This window comes from Aspergillus chevalieri, chromosome 4 (assembly GCF_016861735.1).
Source record: "Aspergillus chevalieri M1 DNA, chromosome 4, nearly complete sequence".
NCBI classification, from domain to species: domain Eukaryota; kingdom Fungi; phylum Ascomycota; class Eurotiomycetes; order Eurotiales; family Aspergillaceae; genus Aspergillus; species Aspergillus chevalieri.
In genome coordinates this window covers 2,342,922-2,360,884 of record NC_057365.1, presented here as the reverse complement: position 1 = coordinate 2,360,884, position 17,963 = coordinate 2,342,922, and the positions used below count along the sequence as shown (strand labels likewise).

Below are 17,963 nucleotides of genomic sequence, written 5' to 3'. Positions count from 1 at the left end.
GGAAACGCTGGGTGGCCGTTAGGATGTCTCAGAATAATAGCTGTCAGTTTGGGAAGTCTGGGTTTCTCCTCAAGGATATATAATAATCCAAGCTGGTGCCCGTTGACGAATTGCTGCCTTTTCACGGACATAGAATTGAACGGTAGCTCGAAAATGCGCGGTATGTCCAAGATCAATCACTATTTTCTCGATATACTAACAAACAAATGATAGAGACTAAGCTCCACAGAGCTCAAGTTTTGGTGGTCATTTTGTTGGGATTTCTTTATCTGCTGAAGTATGTCTTTCTCCATGGAAAACGAGAACCAGTGCTAACAGGATCAAGGGGAAACGAACATGGGCCAGCTCTTATCAGCAAGCTTTCATCTTATCTCACGGGGACAGTAACTATTTGGCAGGTGGCCGTTGCACTTTTTCTCTGGCTATACTTCTGCCGGAATTTCGCAACGATCACTTGCCTCGAATGCCCGGAGCCTCTGATCCACGCCTACACACCTGGATTCTTCCAAGCCACACAGATCACCACGGCCCTAGACGCAGGGTTCTGGACTGCTATGAGTATCAAGCCCAAATGGCTCTGTGATATTGCGTCCCTGGTATTTAGCATGTACTATCTCTTTGCGCTCGAGCAGGCTGAAGCGAAAGTGCGCCAGGTGCGATCCGTTCTGACTGTGGAGCATTTACGCGTTTCGTGGAACAAGGCAACGACTCCGTATTTGTCGATAGTGGCAAAGGTCCGGCGGCCAAGATTGACTAGTTACCCTCCTCGTCCGATTCAAATCTCTCGTCCACAGCAGTCGTCATACAAGGAGCCTGTGAACGCGTGGCTTTACTTTGATGGACCTCTGAGTGCGCTTGAGAATCAAACTTGTGTGGTTCTGGATTTTCCCGGTGGTGGTTTTGTCGCATTGAGCCCCCGGGATCACGATGATCGACTACTCGCATGGGCTGGGAAGCTCAAAGTACCAGTCGTGAGCCTCGACTACAAGAAAGCACCGGAATATCCGTATCCGCATGCCCTGCACGAAGGCTACGATACCTACCAGCATATTATCGCCACCAACGGACGCTGTCTAGGGCTTAGCGGTCGAACATGTCCACGGATCATCCTCACTGGGGATAGTGCTGGTGGTAACCTCGCTGTGGGCGTAACGCTGATGACACTTACCAACGGCCTTCCTCGACCGAATGGCTTGTTCCTGGCATATCCTTGTCTAAATATGAAGGGGGAGAGCTGGTTGAATAAGGAGCAGATGGAGTTTATCCAGGGCAAGTGTGTACAGAGGACGAACCGGAATGTCTTATGGAGGAAGAAAATGGACTTTTACGGACCAGCACCACTTCCATCACCTAGTCCGTCCTTGGACGGAGATGGATCCTCATCAGAGTCATCACAACCGGACATTGAGAAAATGTACGAAACCTACAATTATTCCTTTTCTTCAACCACTTCAAAGTCAACCCACGCTCGATTCGCCGTATCATCTGCCCTTTCCTACGCCAACGACCGAATTCTAACACCCGAAATCATGCGCACTCTGATAATCCTCTACATTGGCCCCAAAAATCAACCCAACTTCAACAAAGACTACTTTCTCTCCCCGATCCTCGCACCAGAATCCCTCCTCGCACAATTTCCCAAGACCTATTTCCTAACAGGCGAGCGCGATCCACTAGTCGACGACACGATGATTTTTGCAGGATGTTTGCGCCAAGCAAAGCTGAACCAATTCCTGGATGTACAGGATATAGGTCTTGTCGATGAGCGGAGGATATTCGATGAGAAGGACCATATGGAAGTTTCGTTGTTACCGGGTATCTCGCATGGTTTCTTCCAGATGGTGAGCTTCTTTCCGGAAGGGTGGAGGTATGTTCACCGGAGTGTGGAGTGGATTCGGGAGATATTTGAAAGGGGCGAGGTGGTTGATTGGAAGGGTGTGCTTGATGCAGTACCGCAGGCAGCTAAGGGGTTTTGTGAGAAAGATGCTGCTATTCCTATGCCGGAACGCAAATGCAGTGTCGGAAGTTTGTATAGTGAGGAGGATATTTTGGATCGAAGAATGAATGAGTTGACGGGGGGATTGATGTGCTGACATTCGTTTGGATGTGAAGGCTTGTTTGTATATTTGGGAAGTTTTATTTTCAAGATACTCCCTCCATACGTTATTATCTGGTTTAATCATCAAGGCGTTTGTTAGAACACCATTGACCCATCATAGTCAAACCACCCATCAATCAATTAACTAGAGCCCGTCAATTACTCACAAACCAATTCCCCACCACAAAATCCCCCAACCCAACCCCCTCCCCCACTTCCCAAGATCAAAGCTCATCCAATACCAATTCTACAACTCCTTCCCCCCCTGGCGGCGCATACTTCTCTCCCACAAACCCCTCCGGCTGCTCATACAGCAAGAAGACATACCGATGCGGTGCGCTACCAGGTGTAGAGGCGGGACCGATGTAGTTCGCGACGAAGGGGGCTGTCATCTTTAGGGTTGAGGACGCAGATGTGGATGGAGATACGATTTGTTGGACCTGGATACCCGGCTGGATCCAGTGCAGGATTGGCCCGAGGATGGGAAGGGAGGGAAGGGGTTGTCTATGTCGAGGGATATGGCGATGTAGGTTTTATCGTTTCGTAGGTGCGGTGGGATGAGCTCGAAGGGTGATTGGGCGTCTGGTCTCGTTAGTTAGTCTATACTCCTAGCATCGATTTGAAAGAGAAACTTTGATCTACCAGCTCTTGGAATGTATTGTCGGTTTGACCGTGTGAGGTCCGATCTTGAGGCCTAGGAATTTGGAAGGGCCATTCTCGACTTGGGATAGGGCTTGTTCGATGGTAGTTATAGATGGCATTTTGGGCAGGATTATGATGGAACTAGTCTTGGTAGGTTCTGGGATTTTTATAGCAGGAAAGAAATTGAGAATGTGCAAGAGAAGAGCCTGAACATAAAAAGCCTGCGTCAGTTGCTAGGCAGGACTGTTGACGATCGTGATTTTTCCGGCATCAAACAACCCAAGTTACTTGGTGATGTCCTGATTATGCCAGGAAATTCCTTCGCTGCACGCTAGAATGGATATCCGACAAACCAAGGAGACACTCTTATGACACACCATTATGAGGGCTCCTGGAAGCAGGCGGATTCAGAAGCAAAGGAGAAAAGAAAAAAAAAAAACAGGAAGAAAACGAGCCAGAATTAAAAGAAAATACTGTGACTGGATGAGGAGCAAGGCATAGTCCAGATTATTAAAGGCCTACATTTGATGTTACTTCTATGCAAGGAGATATGGAATGATGCACGTTCTATTGATCACTATCGGCTATAGACTGTTCACTACCCCTGGGCATACTCTCTATTATGTCTCGACGGATTAATTACGATCGAATCCGTGGTGTTCGGACTAAATCGTACTCAAAAATCGTCGGTTTTTTCTCGTCTCGTACCTGTCACTATGGTTAAGTATGCAGGCATCCAGCTCCTATGGAAATTCAATCACCAATCTTCTGATCCTGTCGGGATGGTAGACCTGTGGGTTGTCAGGGTGCAGGGTCGGGTTCTACAGGCAACAGAATATATTAAGAATTGACGAACAGGGTCAGCTACAGGTCAGGCTATCTACAGGTACATAGACAAGACACAGTTCAAAGAGCTGCACAGGATCGGCGTTGGCACAGAGAGATATCTGATGAAAGTATAGATTAGAAAGTAAAAGTTGCTTTTTATATTGAAAATAAGTGTTTAAAGAAGATTAATAGTCGGTCTGCTCACCGAGCCCGACAGATTTTATATATAGGGGCACCGTAGCCATAAGCCTTAGATGGCCAAGCACTCATTTTACCATCTATGGTTTCAATAGATATCAATGCCACCCTCTGTAATTCAGGTTTCCTCTTCCTATATAGCCTCGTGCAGTCGGGATAATCGATTCTCCGACTACCCTGACACGGAGTTTAACCGCTTCGTTGGTTTATTCATTTCAATGGTGGCCTGGCACCGTGACAACTCATCTTTGACTCTAAAGACATCACCTCAACTACCTGCACCCAACTAGGGTTCACCCGGCCATCACCTGTAAGCAGCAAAGGGGAAAAGGGCAAAAATCATTATTGATCAGTAAGGCAAGGAAAAACAAAAAACATACAACAGCCGAGATTCGCTGGTGGTCACCCACCCAACTACTAACCGGCCGGCGTGTGACTTGTGTACGGTCAATAGTTGGGTGGGTATCCCTAAAAGGTGCGCGGTGGTGTCAACTTATGGCGCTCGCGCGACTAGCGTGGGTGAGCTTGCTCAAGGCTCCCAGGAACGCAACCGACTAGCCTGTGAGCTAGGCTGAAATCCACAGGTGATTGAAAGCTCCCATGACCAAGCTTCATATCAGGATTTAGTTCCGAGACCATGGAGGATAGATACCATCTTCAATAATCTCTGGTTTATTCCCAAAGGCATAGTGTAGCTGTATATCAGAGCTGACTGGATATGCGCCTTGTCAATAGTGTCCATAAAAAACCTTTTCCAGATATGTGTCTATAAGTCTCTCTTCTCATTTATTGACTCATCTGTGACACTAAGAGTATTGCCCTGCTTGTCATGGGCTCGGACTAATAGATAAAACGAAATTGCATTCTCAATCTAAACTAGGTAGGCTGGTAGCCATAAGACGAGAATATCGGCCCTGAAGAGGAAAAAGAAGAAGAAGAAACCACATGGGTAAGACAAAGGAAACAAAGTGAATTCATCTGATTGCTTGATAATCGAGAAGTTGGCTACAGCTAACAAAGGTAACTACCACAATTAATGAAAGACGCAAGTAAGCATGTAATAGCCATATCATCCCTGCTGATCCTCAATTATGTAGATGCACAGACATCATAAGAGCTTTTTGATGGTTATACAGCTGCAATTCAGAATAATCATTGATGAACACAGCGTGCCACAGCTTAGGCTCAGAGAACTCTGTCAAGTTGTTAGTGGAATAGACCATAGCTATTAAATTAAACACTGAGTAAGAACACACCTTTGGTTGGCAAAGAAGTCGCACAGTTGATTATGATCCAATCCTCAATCATCTTCTCCTCCAGCCAGGGATGATACTTTCCGCCTGACTTGAATCGAGAGATATGTTCATCAACTTCTCTATGATCTCTCAACAAGTCAACTGCCCATTTCTTTTCAGGGATATAGAAATCCACTCGACCATCCTTGGTCCTTGACCATTCACTGGATATTGGTACACCTTGCCCTGCTACATGGATAAATCCCCTGTAGAATTCATCTTGGTATTGGGCTTCCACAGGTCTGGGTTGTGATGCACTTGACATTTTTTTTCCCTCAGCTGAATGCCTTAAGTTCATGATGGAGAATTTGCTGAGGATTTCCTTGCATAATTTTGGTAGTGAGTCAAATCTGGCAGGCAGGGGCTGTGACATTGTGCCAATTGAATATTCAATGTATCTAAGATTGTCAGAACAGAACAGAAATAGGGGCTTGTGAGAAGAATTACTTTTCATGTAAGCGTGATGGCAGAACTGCAATATCACGACCACCCAGAGCTACTCTATGAATCCAACCTTTCTGATAACAGTGTCTGATGATTGCATCATTGATATCAAATGGAATACTTCCTTCCTCTGTAATTTTGTTCAACACGTCTGAAATCCCACCAGTAGCTTCTGATATAGTTGGAAAAGAGCGATTAACTGGCTGCGTACTTAGTTTTCGGAAGACTGCAGCAGTGTCTTCCAGGAACTGGATGACATGATCTTCTGTCAAGGTCCTAATATGTTCATACTTGATGTCATGGCGATAGGCCTGAAACTGTTAGCTTCTTGATTCAAATAAAGCTCTTGAATATGCTTTATTAAGGGGGTACCCAAAGAATCTCGAAGTTATCCAAATTCATATTTGGTACATACCTGGAAGAGTGCGCTGAGTATGGATTCAACTGCTCCTGGATGGCCATTTGATAATGCAAATATGTAGTCCTGAGCACTTTCATCATAAGTGAATGCAGGTAAGTAGTCCTGGGCACCTTCATCAAAAGTGAACTTTTCTTGATGTTCATTTGGAATTGATCGTGCAACAACATCCTTGAACTCTTCTTTGTCATAAAATAAACCAATAGGTGGTGAGTCTTGCTGGCTTTGCGGCGTCAATGAGATGCATTGTTGGTTAGAAAGCCTGACTGGAGTGAAGAATGTTTGATCTGGGCCTGCTTCCGGACTGCCGTAAGAGCAGAAAAGACATAGTCGAAAATTATAACCAAGAAAAGACGACTGTCTTTTTTTGAGGATTGTGTTCCAGAGCACATCATCATGGTAGGTCCCTTGTGCCTCATCCACAAGGATCACAGTGTTTGATGTCAAAATCCAAGAGAGGTCCTGTTTGCATTGTGATGAAGTCACATTGAAAGTAGTGATGGGGTCATCTTTTAGTACTTTATTCCTTTTTTTGACAAGCTCAATAAGACTGCCCCAAGGATCCTCAGAATCAAGATCTTCCCATTTCTTGATCAAGAAAGCCTTTCTTCCCTCTTTGTGATAGTGGTCCCTCAGAAGCTCAGAGAGATATGTTTTCCCACTGGCTGGAGTTCCACGCACATGGACTATATTCACTTCATCCAAAATGGCCGCGAGTCTTGACACCGTACGCTCTCGAGGACATACATGTGGATCCTTTGTGATGGGTTGTGTCCGAGGTATATTTGCTGTAACAAGTGATTGTTAACTAAAAGCATGAAAAGATCATTAAGAATGGGATATTCTCACCATTTTGTGATTCCGAGCACTTCCGTTTCTGTGGAGTGGCACCTCCGCTCACAACAACAACGATATCCACATTTGGATCCTTGCTTTCAGGGAAGAGTGGGTTGGACGTGATCATTCGGCGTGGATGTAGGAATTCACCATTTTTCACGTCAAACTCCTCTTCATAATTGAGTTGCACAACAGGGCTGTAGAGCTTGAGGTTGCGGGCTGCTGTATTCTTGGATTCTTCTTTTATCTCTTCCCAGATCTTCTTTTTGAGAGTGTTGATATTATCTTTGCCTGCAACACATTCCATAGGAAATGACTTCTGAAGATCATCGGATAAAGCGCACCATAACTCGCGAGTACGCCGTCGAGACATTGTCAAAGATTGGATTGGATTGAGCACCCAGCTGGTGATGGCGGCGGCCATTGTAAGATAAGGACTAGAAGTGCACCTGCCTGACGAGAACAAGGATTGCACCTGCCTGATGAGAACAAGAGTTGCACCTGCCTAATAAGGGCGAGAAATGCACCTGCCTGATAAACAATAATGTACGAAGAGAGGTTGCTGACGGCCTTGTTACACATACAGGCAAGCAACATATGTCAGTTCTCTATTCAGAAATATTTCAAGTCAATCGGGAAAGGACTTGGCGGGGAATAGGACGTAGTAAGATGAGGACAAGATGATCATTAGATGTATGGTTTGGAAAGGAAGACGTACGGAATATACTACCGCCGCCGCCGTTGCCGCCAAGGAATGTGAGCATGTGATATTAGTGTGTTGATTGGTTGATTAATTGATTATGTCATACGTCACTCCAGCTGGGGAATTGATTGGAGTCGTAGGATGGCATGGACCCAAAATAGAGTTCAGGCTACCTGAAAGTTGAAGCCACCCCAAACCATTTTGGGTGGCTTCAACTTCCGGTTACAAGTATACTCCAGAGTAGACTACAAAATAAATAGCAGTCTGCCAATTTCTTGCAGTTATACAACAATTTTCTATCCAACTACAGTTGGGTTTAATCAAAACGCAATGCAATGCCTTTCATTTATAGGCTCCATTACACATTGGTGTTGTCGGCATTCAGCAGCATGAACCTGGTCATCTCAAACATATTCCACGGGCGAGCGGCGCGTTTTCTCCGCGACCACCAAATATTCGATCAACTCCCTCCAACAAATTATATCTTCACCATCTCAATCCACAATGCCTAAATCTCAAGAATCTAGCATTCAAATGGTTATATCTGCCTATAATTTGAAAAAAAAAAAGAACAAGTTAAAAAAGGAAGCTGCTAAGGTGTTTGGGGTATCTGAAACTACTCCCCGCGAGCGCCTCAAGGGAAGAAAACCACGCTCAGAAACACGCGTAAATAATCATATATTATCACCTATTCAAGAAGAAGTCTTTGTTAAGCAACTTTTTAATGTAGACAAACGTGGCTTTCCAATTCGTCCGGAGTTCCTATGTCAAATGGCTTAGACACTGCTTCAAAAACCAGACCCCTACCTCTACTCCAAACATAACAGTCAACTGGGCATTTACTTTTGTTAGACGCCATCCACAACTGTGCACACAGTTTAATCGGAGATTACCATACCAGTGGGCGAAGCAGCAGGATCCAGAGATTATCAAACAACGGTCTAATATGATATTAGAGGCGATTCAAGAGCATGGTATCCATGAAGATGATATCTGGTATTTCGATGAGATTGGCTTTGCAATGGGTCTCTGTACAGCCTCGGAGGTTATTACTGCAGTTGAGTGCAGTGAGAGACAATGTACAGTCATCCAGGGGAACCGCGAATGGGTCACAATCATTAAATGTACAGGGTCAAATGGATGTTCAATTCCTCCAGTGGTGATCCTTAAAGGGAAGGAACATCAGGCTTCTTGGTATCAAGAATCAGCACTCTCTTAAGATTGGAGGCTAGCCACAAGTCAGAATGACTGGACTACTGATATAATAGGCTTACGCTGCTTAAAGAGGTGTTTGAGCCATATTCCAAACACTATTCAGTTAGTTCGAAGCGGCTACTTATACTTGATGGCCATAGTAGCCATTTAACTGCAGAGGTTGATGGATTCTGCAAAGAGCATGCAATCATTCGCCTCTGTATGCCACCCATTCATCTCATCTTCTTAAACCACTAGATGTCGGTGTTTTCGGGCCATTAAAACTTGCATATGGGAAGCTAGTTGAGGGAATGATGATCGCTGGCAACAACCATATTGATAAGGATGGTTTCTCATCTCTCTACCCATCTGCATGCGAGAAGGTCTTTACCAAAGAGAATATCTATGGTGACTTTGCCGGAGCAGCGATCAAACCATTAGATAAAGAAAGGGTTCTTTCAAAAATCACCCTTCAAATGCGTACGCCAACACCACCACTTCTGACTGAAGGGTCAATATCACCTGCATTTCAGACCCCTCAAAACACTCGCCAACTTTATCTCAGGATCCACGATCTACAAAGAAGCCTTAACAAGAAAAGACAGCTGTCGAGCAGCCCTGTATCTCACCTTCAACATCTTGAGAAATCTGCACAGATGGCAATGGATATGAATATACTTCTTCACCAAGAAATCAAAATTCTACAGGCAGAGAATGAGCGGAAGATGATGAAGAAAGCACGCAGGCGTGGTAATCTAGGTCAAGATACTATGCTATCTATACAGGAAGGTCAGGAGCGTATTCAACAGCTTGATATAGTCGCTGAAGCACAGGTCGAAGCAGATATTCAACGGCCACGCCAGCGAGCTCCACCACGCTGTAGTAGCTGTGGGACTATTGGACATATCATACGCAGTTGCCCTAGTAAATAAATACATGTTCAATTACTAGATAGTCTTGATTTATTGATATTTTCAAACTTTTAAGCATGTTGATAGTTGTATACTTGGTGGTTGCGGAGAAAACGCGCCGCTCGCCCGTGGAATACGTTAGGGATTTTCCGGATGGGGAACGTAGCGAGCCCGCGCAAACACATACCATATAAAAGCAAACGTCTTCATTGCTGTCGCAAGAAGAACGCTATACCATCAAATCAATTTACCTTGCAGGATGTTTTCTCTGCCATTTTACCGAGAACCGGCCCAATTACCCGCGCCCCTCCCTGAAGAAGATGAAATCGAGGCAGCGACCCACACTCTTCCAACAATACGCAGTGCCGATTATGGGGGACGTCTCGTCGTGATCAGGGACATATATGTTGTAAAATATGGCACTTTTGTCTCTGAGAATGAAGGCCATGCTTTACTGTTTGTTGAACGTAACCTCTCGATTCCCGCGCCACGGCTCTATGCGATGTACCGAAATGCAGACAAGCTGTATATCGTCATGCAGTATGTTCCTGGGACAGAACTGCAGGATGTGTGGCCCTCTCTGTCCAACAGTGCAAAAAAATTGCTGCTTGGCCAACTCAGATTAATCTTTCAAAATATCAGGTCGCTTTCTCCACCTGCATTTTATGGTAGTGTTGAAGGAGGGCCAATACCCCATCGATATTTTTACGCTCAAGACGGCAATCCTGCTATCACCGGTCCTTTTGGAAAAGAGGAAGATTTTAGTAAAGCCATGTCTTTACGTTGTTCCCAATTTTGGGCTGACAATGGTCGCCATGGGTGGCTTTCTGACTTTTTTGCTCGGCACCTTCCCTCTGCCCTCAATGGCCATCAACCCACTTTCACCCATGGTGATTTTTATCGGCGGAACATTCTTGTTAGGAAAGTTAACGACCATTCAGAGATTGAGAAGTATGAGGTTGTTGCCATTATTGATTGGGAATCAGCTGGATGGTATCCTGCTTACTGGGAATACGCTTCCTCGTTTGCTCTTTTCCAGTGGTTTGACGATTGGCCAGAATGTTTTGAGAAATTCATTGACCCTTATCCATCGGAAGCTGCATTGCTACGCTTGGTACAACAGGACCTGGGATTTTGAATGTGCAGGCCACGATTACAGATGATTCGGGACCAAAACCATTTCCCATCATTGAGAATGGGAAGAAGGTTAATACACAGACTTCGTTTTTACCACCAATATCATCCGTGTTATGGACTTGTTTCTTTTGCAATTGTCTTATGGATCGTGTGGACCGCATAATTGGTCTTCAAATTAAAGTAACTGAAAAGAAAAGCAATAGTAGCGGCTTTAAACTATGCTCTGTACAAGCTCATACTTATACTACCGGTTAATTCATGGGCTTTCGAATCTCTGCGATTCCAGACCACAACTCGGCACGTCATAAGTGCTTATTTACAGAAAATTGGGACGTAGGAAGTATGGAATAGCTGAATATGCAATACATAAGAACTTTAATGATCGGGGTAAGGTCGCATTCAGGGTGTGTGGCGCGGAGTCTTACAGTTGCGCATGGTGAGACCCCATATGATTTGGGTCCAGATTCTGGGGAAGCGAAGACGTCTACACGTTATCAGTATTGCCAATGTCTCAGAGAGGTTGTCTTCCTAGTCCGCACAGATTCCCTATAGAAATTGTATTTTTCATGTCTGTAGTGTACGGCAAGATCTGTAAAATTGCGATACAGTACTTTACTACTAGAGCAGGGATGGCATTGAAGGTCACTACACATGGATTAGCGTGTTCCATGATAGGATTCAGGAAACAGACCAAGAGTCTTCGGGGGGCAGGATTATCTTTTCGCATTATATGAATACTGTGTCATGAGCGCAGCTAGGATAATGGAACATTCAACTCATAGATTCTACCCAGGTAGCTATCGATGAGAATAATCGACATGAAAAAGAAAAAAAATGATAACGCTGCAATCATTGACAGAGCTAGCTATCCTGTTTCGCATGATAGCAAACCACTGTTTCAGGCCATCACACTTTATATTCCTTGATATTTTGTTCCAAAAATGCAAAGGCACAGCACATTCTAGATGGTGGTTGAATAGCAAATATTCAGACTTCAAAATCGATCAAATATTGGTCACAATATTGGATGAGTTGAACATGGGTTATTTTGAACAGCTGTCAGCCAATCAAAAATCCCCTTGAGGCCCATGTATATTAGGTGGAGTATATCCCAAACTGGATTGAGGGATGTCACTGCATGAATACCAGGTGCGTCCTAGCATATTCCCCTTTTCCCTTTCTGATCATCCTGTCACGGTGGAAGTTTGGGGTAAGCCAGATTTATACAAAGAATATGAGGAGTCGAGGACCTGTCAAAGTGACTGAAAATGACCAGTTCTGAGGCCGTTTACGGCCGCAATTCCACTTATAATGCCAGCACCGAGCCGCCGCTTTAACATCCCACGCTATTCTGCACCCGTCAAGCAGTTGTTTCGTCATCAGCCTGCGGTGATGCTCGCTCATCCTCAGCAAGCCCAAACTGACGACCAACGCGACACCGAAAATGGCCTCCTCTGCAGCCAGATTAGCTCCCCTCCAACCCCGACTGGCCTGGTCAAATAGTGTATAAAATGCCACCTACCCTCACTCTGCCCTGCTTTTTCTCCCACCTTCCGATCCTTCACTCAACAACACGCCTCTCTCCAATCCCCAGGTCAATTCTGGCGTGAATCAAAACACAGTCCCTTCTCCCTAAACTGATCTGGCTGTCTTGATGGAACCCCCTCCCATGCTTCCTGCTCAGCCTTCTGAGCACCAGTACTAAAGACTCGGTAACCGGCCGTGTTACTTTATCAATTGATAGCTCAGACGCTTCTCTAAAATCTGATGGCCGCTCAAACACTGAAACTCCCGCTTCATCCATTGACTTTGAGATGGCAAATATCAACCCGCACTTGTGGGAATCCCATACAGCCGCCGTCACTAAACCTCCACTGTATCAGTAAAAGAGATTAGAACCTCAATGATAGTGTAGGAGAGAGTTTCCTATTGCACTGATCTTACAACCGGCTTATAGTGGTCATTGAAATCGCTTCTAGGTCTTCCTTTTTTGATGTCTTTCTAGGTATACTTATCCATGTCACGGGCTCGGAAACCAGTAGATAATAACGAAATGATTTCCCTATCTAAACTAGGTAGCCATCGACGAGAATATAGAATCTGGAAAAAAAAGAGAAGAGGGAATCTATCTACAGGTAAAGGTATGTTGTGTGGCTGCGCTAAATGGTTTCTTTGTTTGCTCGAATGGCAGCGTTTGTTGGTATTAGCTATTGAGGCCAAGCGGGCGTTGAGGCGTCAGGCCGTCACATAGTCCCCCTTCTTAGACGGGGTCTGTCCTCAGACTCATGCAGGCAGGTTGTCATCAGGGTGGTCTTCCATATTGTCGATTTCATCCTCCCATGCTCATAGCCATTCCTGTAGGCGACGGGGTGGCCTTGGTTGTTCTGGGTATTGATGGTGTTAGTCACGTATGCGATGTGGAGAACCCTTGAAGTTGGCGGCTGGGTACTAATAGATTCCTATTTCTCGAGACCGTCGCAAGCGAGACTCGACGCCTGCAGGGCCGAGATAACTATGCTGAATATATTGGTGCCCGGGACATCCTATTACATCTCAATAAAGTCCCTAAATCCACGCCTTTGCAATCAGCCTTTTTTTCGCGTCCAACCGCCTGATGCATATCCATATTCTGGACCAATTAACACTCAATATCCTTCATCAAATCATATGGGTCATATCCAATCCCCACACGAACTTTTCTCGCGTTTAGACACCATATATGGCGTCTCACCGACTGAAGAACGCCTGCTTCTTGCCAAAACGTTCATGAATTTGAAGCCGAATGGTGATACCGCCTCAATGATGAGGCAATGGCAACGAGTAACCACTGAGATAGAGCAGAAGAGGTATGATGCCTCAAAGCTGTGCCATGACATAGGCATTGTGCTATTGGGCGATTTCCAGCATTCATTTTTTTTTTTTTTTGTACTCAGTTGAATAATCTTTTTGCTGCCTCCAAAAAAGACCGCCTCCATGAAATGGATATGCACGATATAGTCGACCAAATAGAGAGCCGTACACCACCTACTCCACACACGTACTGACTGCTCTCGTATACCATTTACCGTCAGGATTCGTGGAATCCTATCTTGTTGCTGCTCTCAGCCCATTGCCGGTTCCCTGGGGGTCTGCTCTCCAGGCTGGGCATGTTGGTCCCCCTCTCGAAAGCTCACTGGGAGAATCTTCTTTGCCGGATTACCTTCTGGTAGGCCGAGCAGCCGGGTAGTGTATCCCAACTGTCGGACGCCGCCTTGGTCTAATTGGGGGGGTTATGCCATGGCGTTGTTTGATGTGACCATTATCTGTGTTGCACCATTTGCACCTTTTCCTTTGTTTGCTCATTAAGTAAACAGATAACTCAGGGTATATATATCTCCTCTGCCCATTATTTTCTTCCTCTCCTCTTCTTCTCTCTTTCCATAGTTGATATTCTCATAAATGCTACCTAGTTTAGTTTAAAATTCATTTTCGTTTACTACTAGCCGAGTCCATCACAATAATACACCACTATGAAGACTGTATTATATGACTGCTAAAGTGTTCCTGATTCCTATATCATTATAGTAATCTGTAGTTCTTCAGAATATTGACCTCCGAGCAGGCGAACTTACCGGCTTGTGGTAAGTGCTGTTTTCTATTTTCTGATGCCTGGAAAGCCCTCGTAAAATTGCAGATGCAGATGTAGTGGGGTTTTTTAATCAGTCTGTTCTGCTCCATACTGGGGCTAAAGCATGCATTGCTATCACTGTAAGAGAGCGCATGGACTTTGCGGCGCAGAGTACCCCAAAGTGGCCACTGCATAATAAGCAGGAGTTCATATTGGGGCTAAAAAGCGAAATTGAGATGCTATAATAAGAATATTGAATAAAAAAATACCAGTGTAAAGACTTCTAAAGGTTTGGAGAGGAACTTTCAGCCTTATTGGGGGTGCACCCTTGTTGGGGGCTGGGTATGTTTTGAATAGCACCAAGGCAGACTTCATTACACACAGCCATAATAGATGAATAGCCACACTCATCAACACAAAATAGCATCACTCTTTCAATTATTCCTTTCATCAACTAATTCTTTAATCATAACCTTCATATGCTCATTGTGTGGAATTGATACAACGAAATGGCCACTGGCAGCAGGAGCCCAGGGTGAGATGAACATCAACCACATCTTCCATAGAATGAACAACGCAATCGACAACTTCGGGTTTGAGTTTGACAGTGAAAAGACAGCAATCCGTGTGAATTTTAGCGCCCTCTGCAGTGATATCAATGGAACTCTTCGTTTGACAGAGGTGGCCTTTCAAGCCTTCCTCCACGGTCGCGGGGCAATCCCATTGGCTCTGATGGGAACAACGTCCATCATCTTTCAAAGCATGAGATATTTTTCACAAGTCCCATTTTCTCAGCAGACCCTTCCGGAAGCTTTGACATTGGATGAACTTTGCCGGGCGGTGGTATGGCCCAACCACGATCGCTCACGGAATTTCAATAATGGACTTGATGAGAGAACGCCAGCGGACCACCGGAGAATCATGTTTCAGAGTCTGGCAACGACTGAAGATGGGAGGAAGCTTCCGTTTGATATGGAGGACTGGAAGAAACAGGCAGAACGGAGGGCTGTTGAGCTGCCTCCCTCATTGGCTCCTCGGGCTGAATTCTGCACTACCAACTGTGATGATGATGGTGATGAGATGTTCCATGATGCCCTTGATATCATGCAGTTAACAAAGCCCGACATCGATTCTCCTTATGGAAACGTGCCTCGTGACTGTTTCCGATTGCTGGCAAAACAGTATCAAGGAGGCGGCTTTCGTCTTCATGAACTGTCGATTCCACCAGGGAGACTCCATGCCTTGGTGAAATTGCTTCCCATCGCCCAGTTTGGACACTGCGATCATCTTGACATCGAGAAATTTTCAGATCTCGACCGGGTCACAAGCTGTGTTGTCAAAGCATTCCACCAGGATCTTAATGTGGATATTACCTAGCCAATGTTTGATGATGCTGCGAAAGGAATGGTATGCTTGCTTACTATGATTTTTCTATTACAGTGCACTACTAACTATAATCACAGCCATGCCTTTTCAAATCTTTCTGTTACATCTTGTCGAATTTTACGACAGCTCGACTAGAATCCAACTACTACATTGAGGATCTCTTGCCTGATCCAAAAACTCTCCTGACACTCCCCCTTCTCAGCCAACTGTCGAGCATCCTCCATGATAACATCTGCTGGGAGGATTTCAAGCAACTCCATTTCTACAAACCAGACAGTAACCTTGCTGAAGCCACTATTGTTGCCAACAATATCACCTCAGTCCATGGTGTGGCTGTCCTTCTCGTCTCCGGAAAGATAGTTAAGACCGGCGAAGATGCCATCTTTGGAGCCTTTATTCCTGAGCCGTCCAAGGATGGGAGCAACATCCAACCACGAGATGAGGACCGTGATGATCTGTTCTCTTGCTTTCTATTTGAGCTAAGTCCCGTACATGATGTGTCTTGGGGAAATGTTGGACGACCTGGGTGGTCAGTAACCGGGAATGATGAACTCTGCTTTGGAGAAAACGGCAACGGTGCGGCCTTGGTGCTTGGGAAGAGTTTGGAGACAGCCAGTTTAATCCGGAATGTGGAACAACAGGATCCGGTATTTATTGCTAATGCATGGAGAGGGAATGGTTCTATGCAGCTGGATGTCGAGGCGATTGAGGTGTGGGCTGAGTTATCCCCAGATCAAGACAAATATGAGTATGATTAGTTGAGACGGTATTTAATAATTTATGAATAACACTCCACTGCTTCACTATTCTCGAGGCACTCAATTGGTTGAGCTCCTCCATTTGAGGTGACTGAAGAGCTGGGAACCTGAGCTAACCGTTTCATGATGAGAGTTGATCGGACATGAGTAGGCCTGCCTCCAACGTCCTTTCTTCCCAATGAAACAGATACATCGTGACCGGAGGCGACATCATCTTAACCAGTGCTAGATTTCGGAGCGTTCGCGCTTAACCTCGAAGGTGATAAGATGAGAAGCGCAACCCAGTTCACAGCCAGACCTGGTAGCCAGATAACCAAGAAATTCCTTTCCCATGTAGAACCTTGGGAGCCTGACTAAAGAAGCAATCATGAATTTTGGGATAAAAGACCGCAGCAAGGCAGCTGAGGATCCAGAAATCCTCAAGGGAAAGCCCAATTAGGATGGTATGGCCGGAAGCAACAATCAAAACTCAAAAAGCCGCTGATCAGCTGGCGGACGACGCATGAAGTGGCTCATAATTGCAATAGTAAGCAGCAGCACAGCATCAGGGGTGAAGTGGATAGCTCAATTTCCAATGAAGTGACAGTAAAAAGATCTCAGTCTCAACCGTTCGGATGACCCGTCGGCCACCCCATAGCTGAAGGGGGCGAAGAAAGAGAAGTGGACGGCGCCATACTGGAAAAGGGCAATCGTCGGGTAGCGCGACATCTTGGGAAGGGGAAGAGAAAGTGCGTGGTCCTTCAAGAGAGAGATGTCGGGCTTTTATAGATGCAGCAGATGCATTGAGGCGGCATTTGAGCAGCCCAAAAGCGGCGTGATGCAGCGCTATCCCTGATACAGTAGGCGCCATACCACAAAGGGCAACGGTAATTCCATCGACGGCAGGTGGTAGGGCTCGGCAGAAGCGCGATTCAATGGGTGCCATTTCTGGCGCCCCGCTAACCGTTACACAGATACTCCGTTTTCAGAAATCTAATTCTTTGGAATGATTTTCAGGAATCTCATTTTGGGGTGGTCTATAGCTATCAGAACATCTTAAGTATTCTCGAAAGTGATTAGAATGCTGTGGAAGTGTTGCCATGTACTAGCTTGAACCTGTTTCCGAACTCGTCATCGACGTTCACTAGCAGGTATCGGATTCTGCATTCAAAACAAATTGGCAGCCACCGGCTCACCCGATTCAGCATCCTTTACGAATTGCTCAAAATTAACCACCACACAGGGAGGAAACCTGTAGCCTGATGGCTGCTGGTATAAAAGAGTGATATGGAAATATAGGCACCAGCGTTCATTGTAATTGAGGGTGAGCGGGTGGTAAGCATGCCGGACGAATTGAGTGTGAGACCCGGCTGGTACCATTTGAGAATGCTCTTTTTGATTCCGTTCAGGTTGATAACGTAGTCTATCATGATGGCTGCATATTTCTGGCTTGGTGAAAAGACATCTTTCAAAGATAGGGTTGGTGGGTTGGCCATAACTGGAGAGTGTGTCAGTCTAACGATAGTGA

The 17,963-nt window shown here is 45.4% G+C and overlaps 5 protein-coding genes across 5 annotated transcripts; 3 read left to right on the top strand and 2 right to left on the bottom strand.

The window, feature by feature from the left end:
* Positions 1–153: 153 nt before the first annotated feature.
* ACHE_40849A (putative lipase) lies at positions 154–2,093 on the top strand (the record flags this gene model as incomplete). Its single annotated transcript, XM_043279094.1, has 3 exons — positions 154–160; positions 214–277; positions 326–2,093. 3 exons carry the CDS (start codon positions 154–156, stop codon positions 2,091–2,093), a joined length of 1,839 nt encoding a protein of 612 aa, XP_043136807.1.
* Positions 2,094–2,322: 229 nt separating this feature from the next.
* Positions 2,323–2,490, bottom strand: ACHE_40848S (uncharacterized protein; the record flags this gene model as incomplete). Its single annotated transcript, XM_043279093.1, has 1 exon — positions 2,323–2,490. One exon carries the CDS (start codon positions 2,488–2,490, stop codon positions 2,323–2,325), a length of 168 nt encoding a protein of 55 aa, XP_043136806.1.
* Positions 2,491–4,851: 2,361 nt separating this feature from the next.
* On the bottom strand, positions 4,852–7,184 carry ACHE_40847S (crinkler effector domain-containing protein; the record flags this gene model as incomplete). The annotated part of the gene is made up of 5 exons (XM_043279092.1): positions 4,852–4,961; positions 5,023–5,459; positions 5,509–5,816; positions 5,921–6,711; positions 6,773–7,184. 5 exons carry the CDS (start codon positions 7,182–7,184, stop codon positions 4,852–4,854), a joined length of 2,058 nt encoding a protein of 685 aa, XP_043136805.1.
* A 7,637-nt stretch (positions 7,185–14,821) lies between these two features.
* ACHE_40846A (uncharacterized protein) lies at positions 14,822–15,689 on the top strand (the record flags this gene model as incomplete). Its single annotated transcript, XM_043279091.1, has 2 exons — positions 14,822–14,847; positions 14,879–15,689. 2 exons carry the CDS (start codon positions 14,822–14,824, stop codon positions 15,687–15,689), a joined length of 837 nt encoding a protein of 278 aa, XP_043136804.1.
* A 3-nt stretch (positions 15,690–15,692) lies between these two features.
* ACHE_40845A (uncharacterized protein) lies at positions 15,693–16,456 on the top strand (the record flags this gene model as incomplete). The annotated part of the gene is made up of 2 exons (XM_043279090.1): positions 15,693–15,719; positions 15,776–16,456. 2 exons carry the CDS (start codon positions 15,693–15,695, stop codon positions 16,454–16,456), a joined length of 708 nt encoding a protein of 235 aa, XP_043136803.1.
* Positions 16,457–17,963: the final 1,507 nt, after the last annotated feature.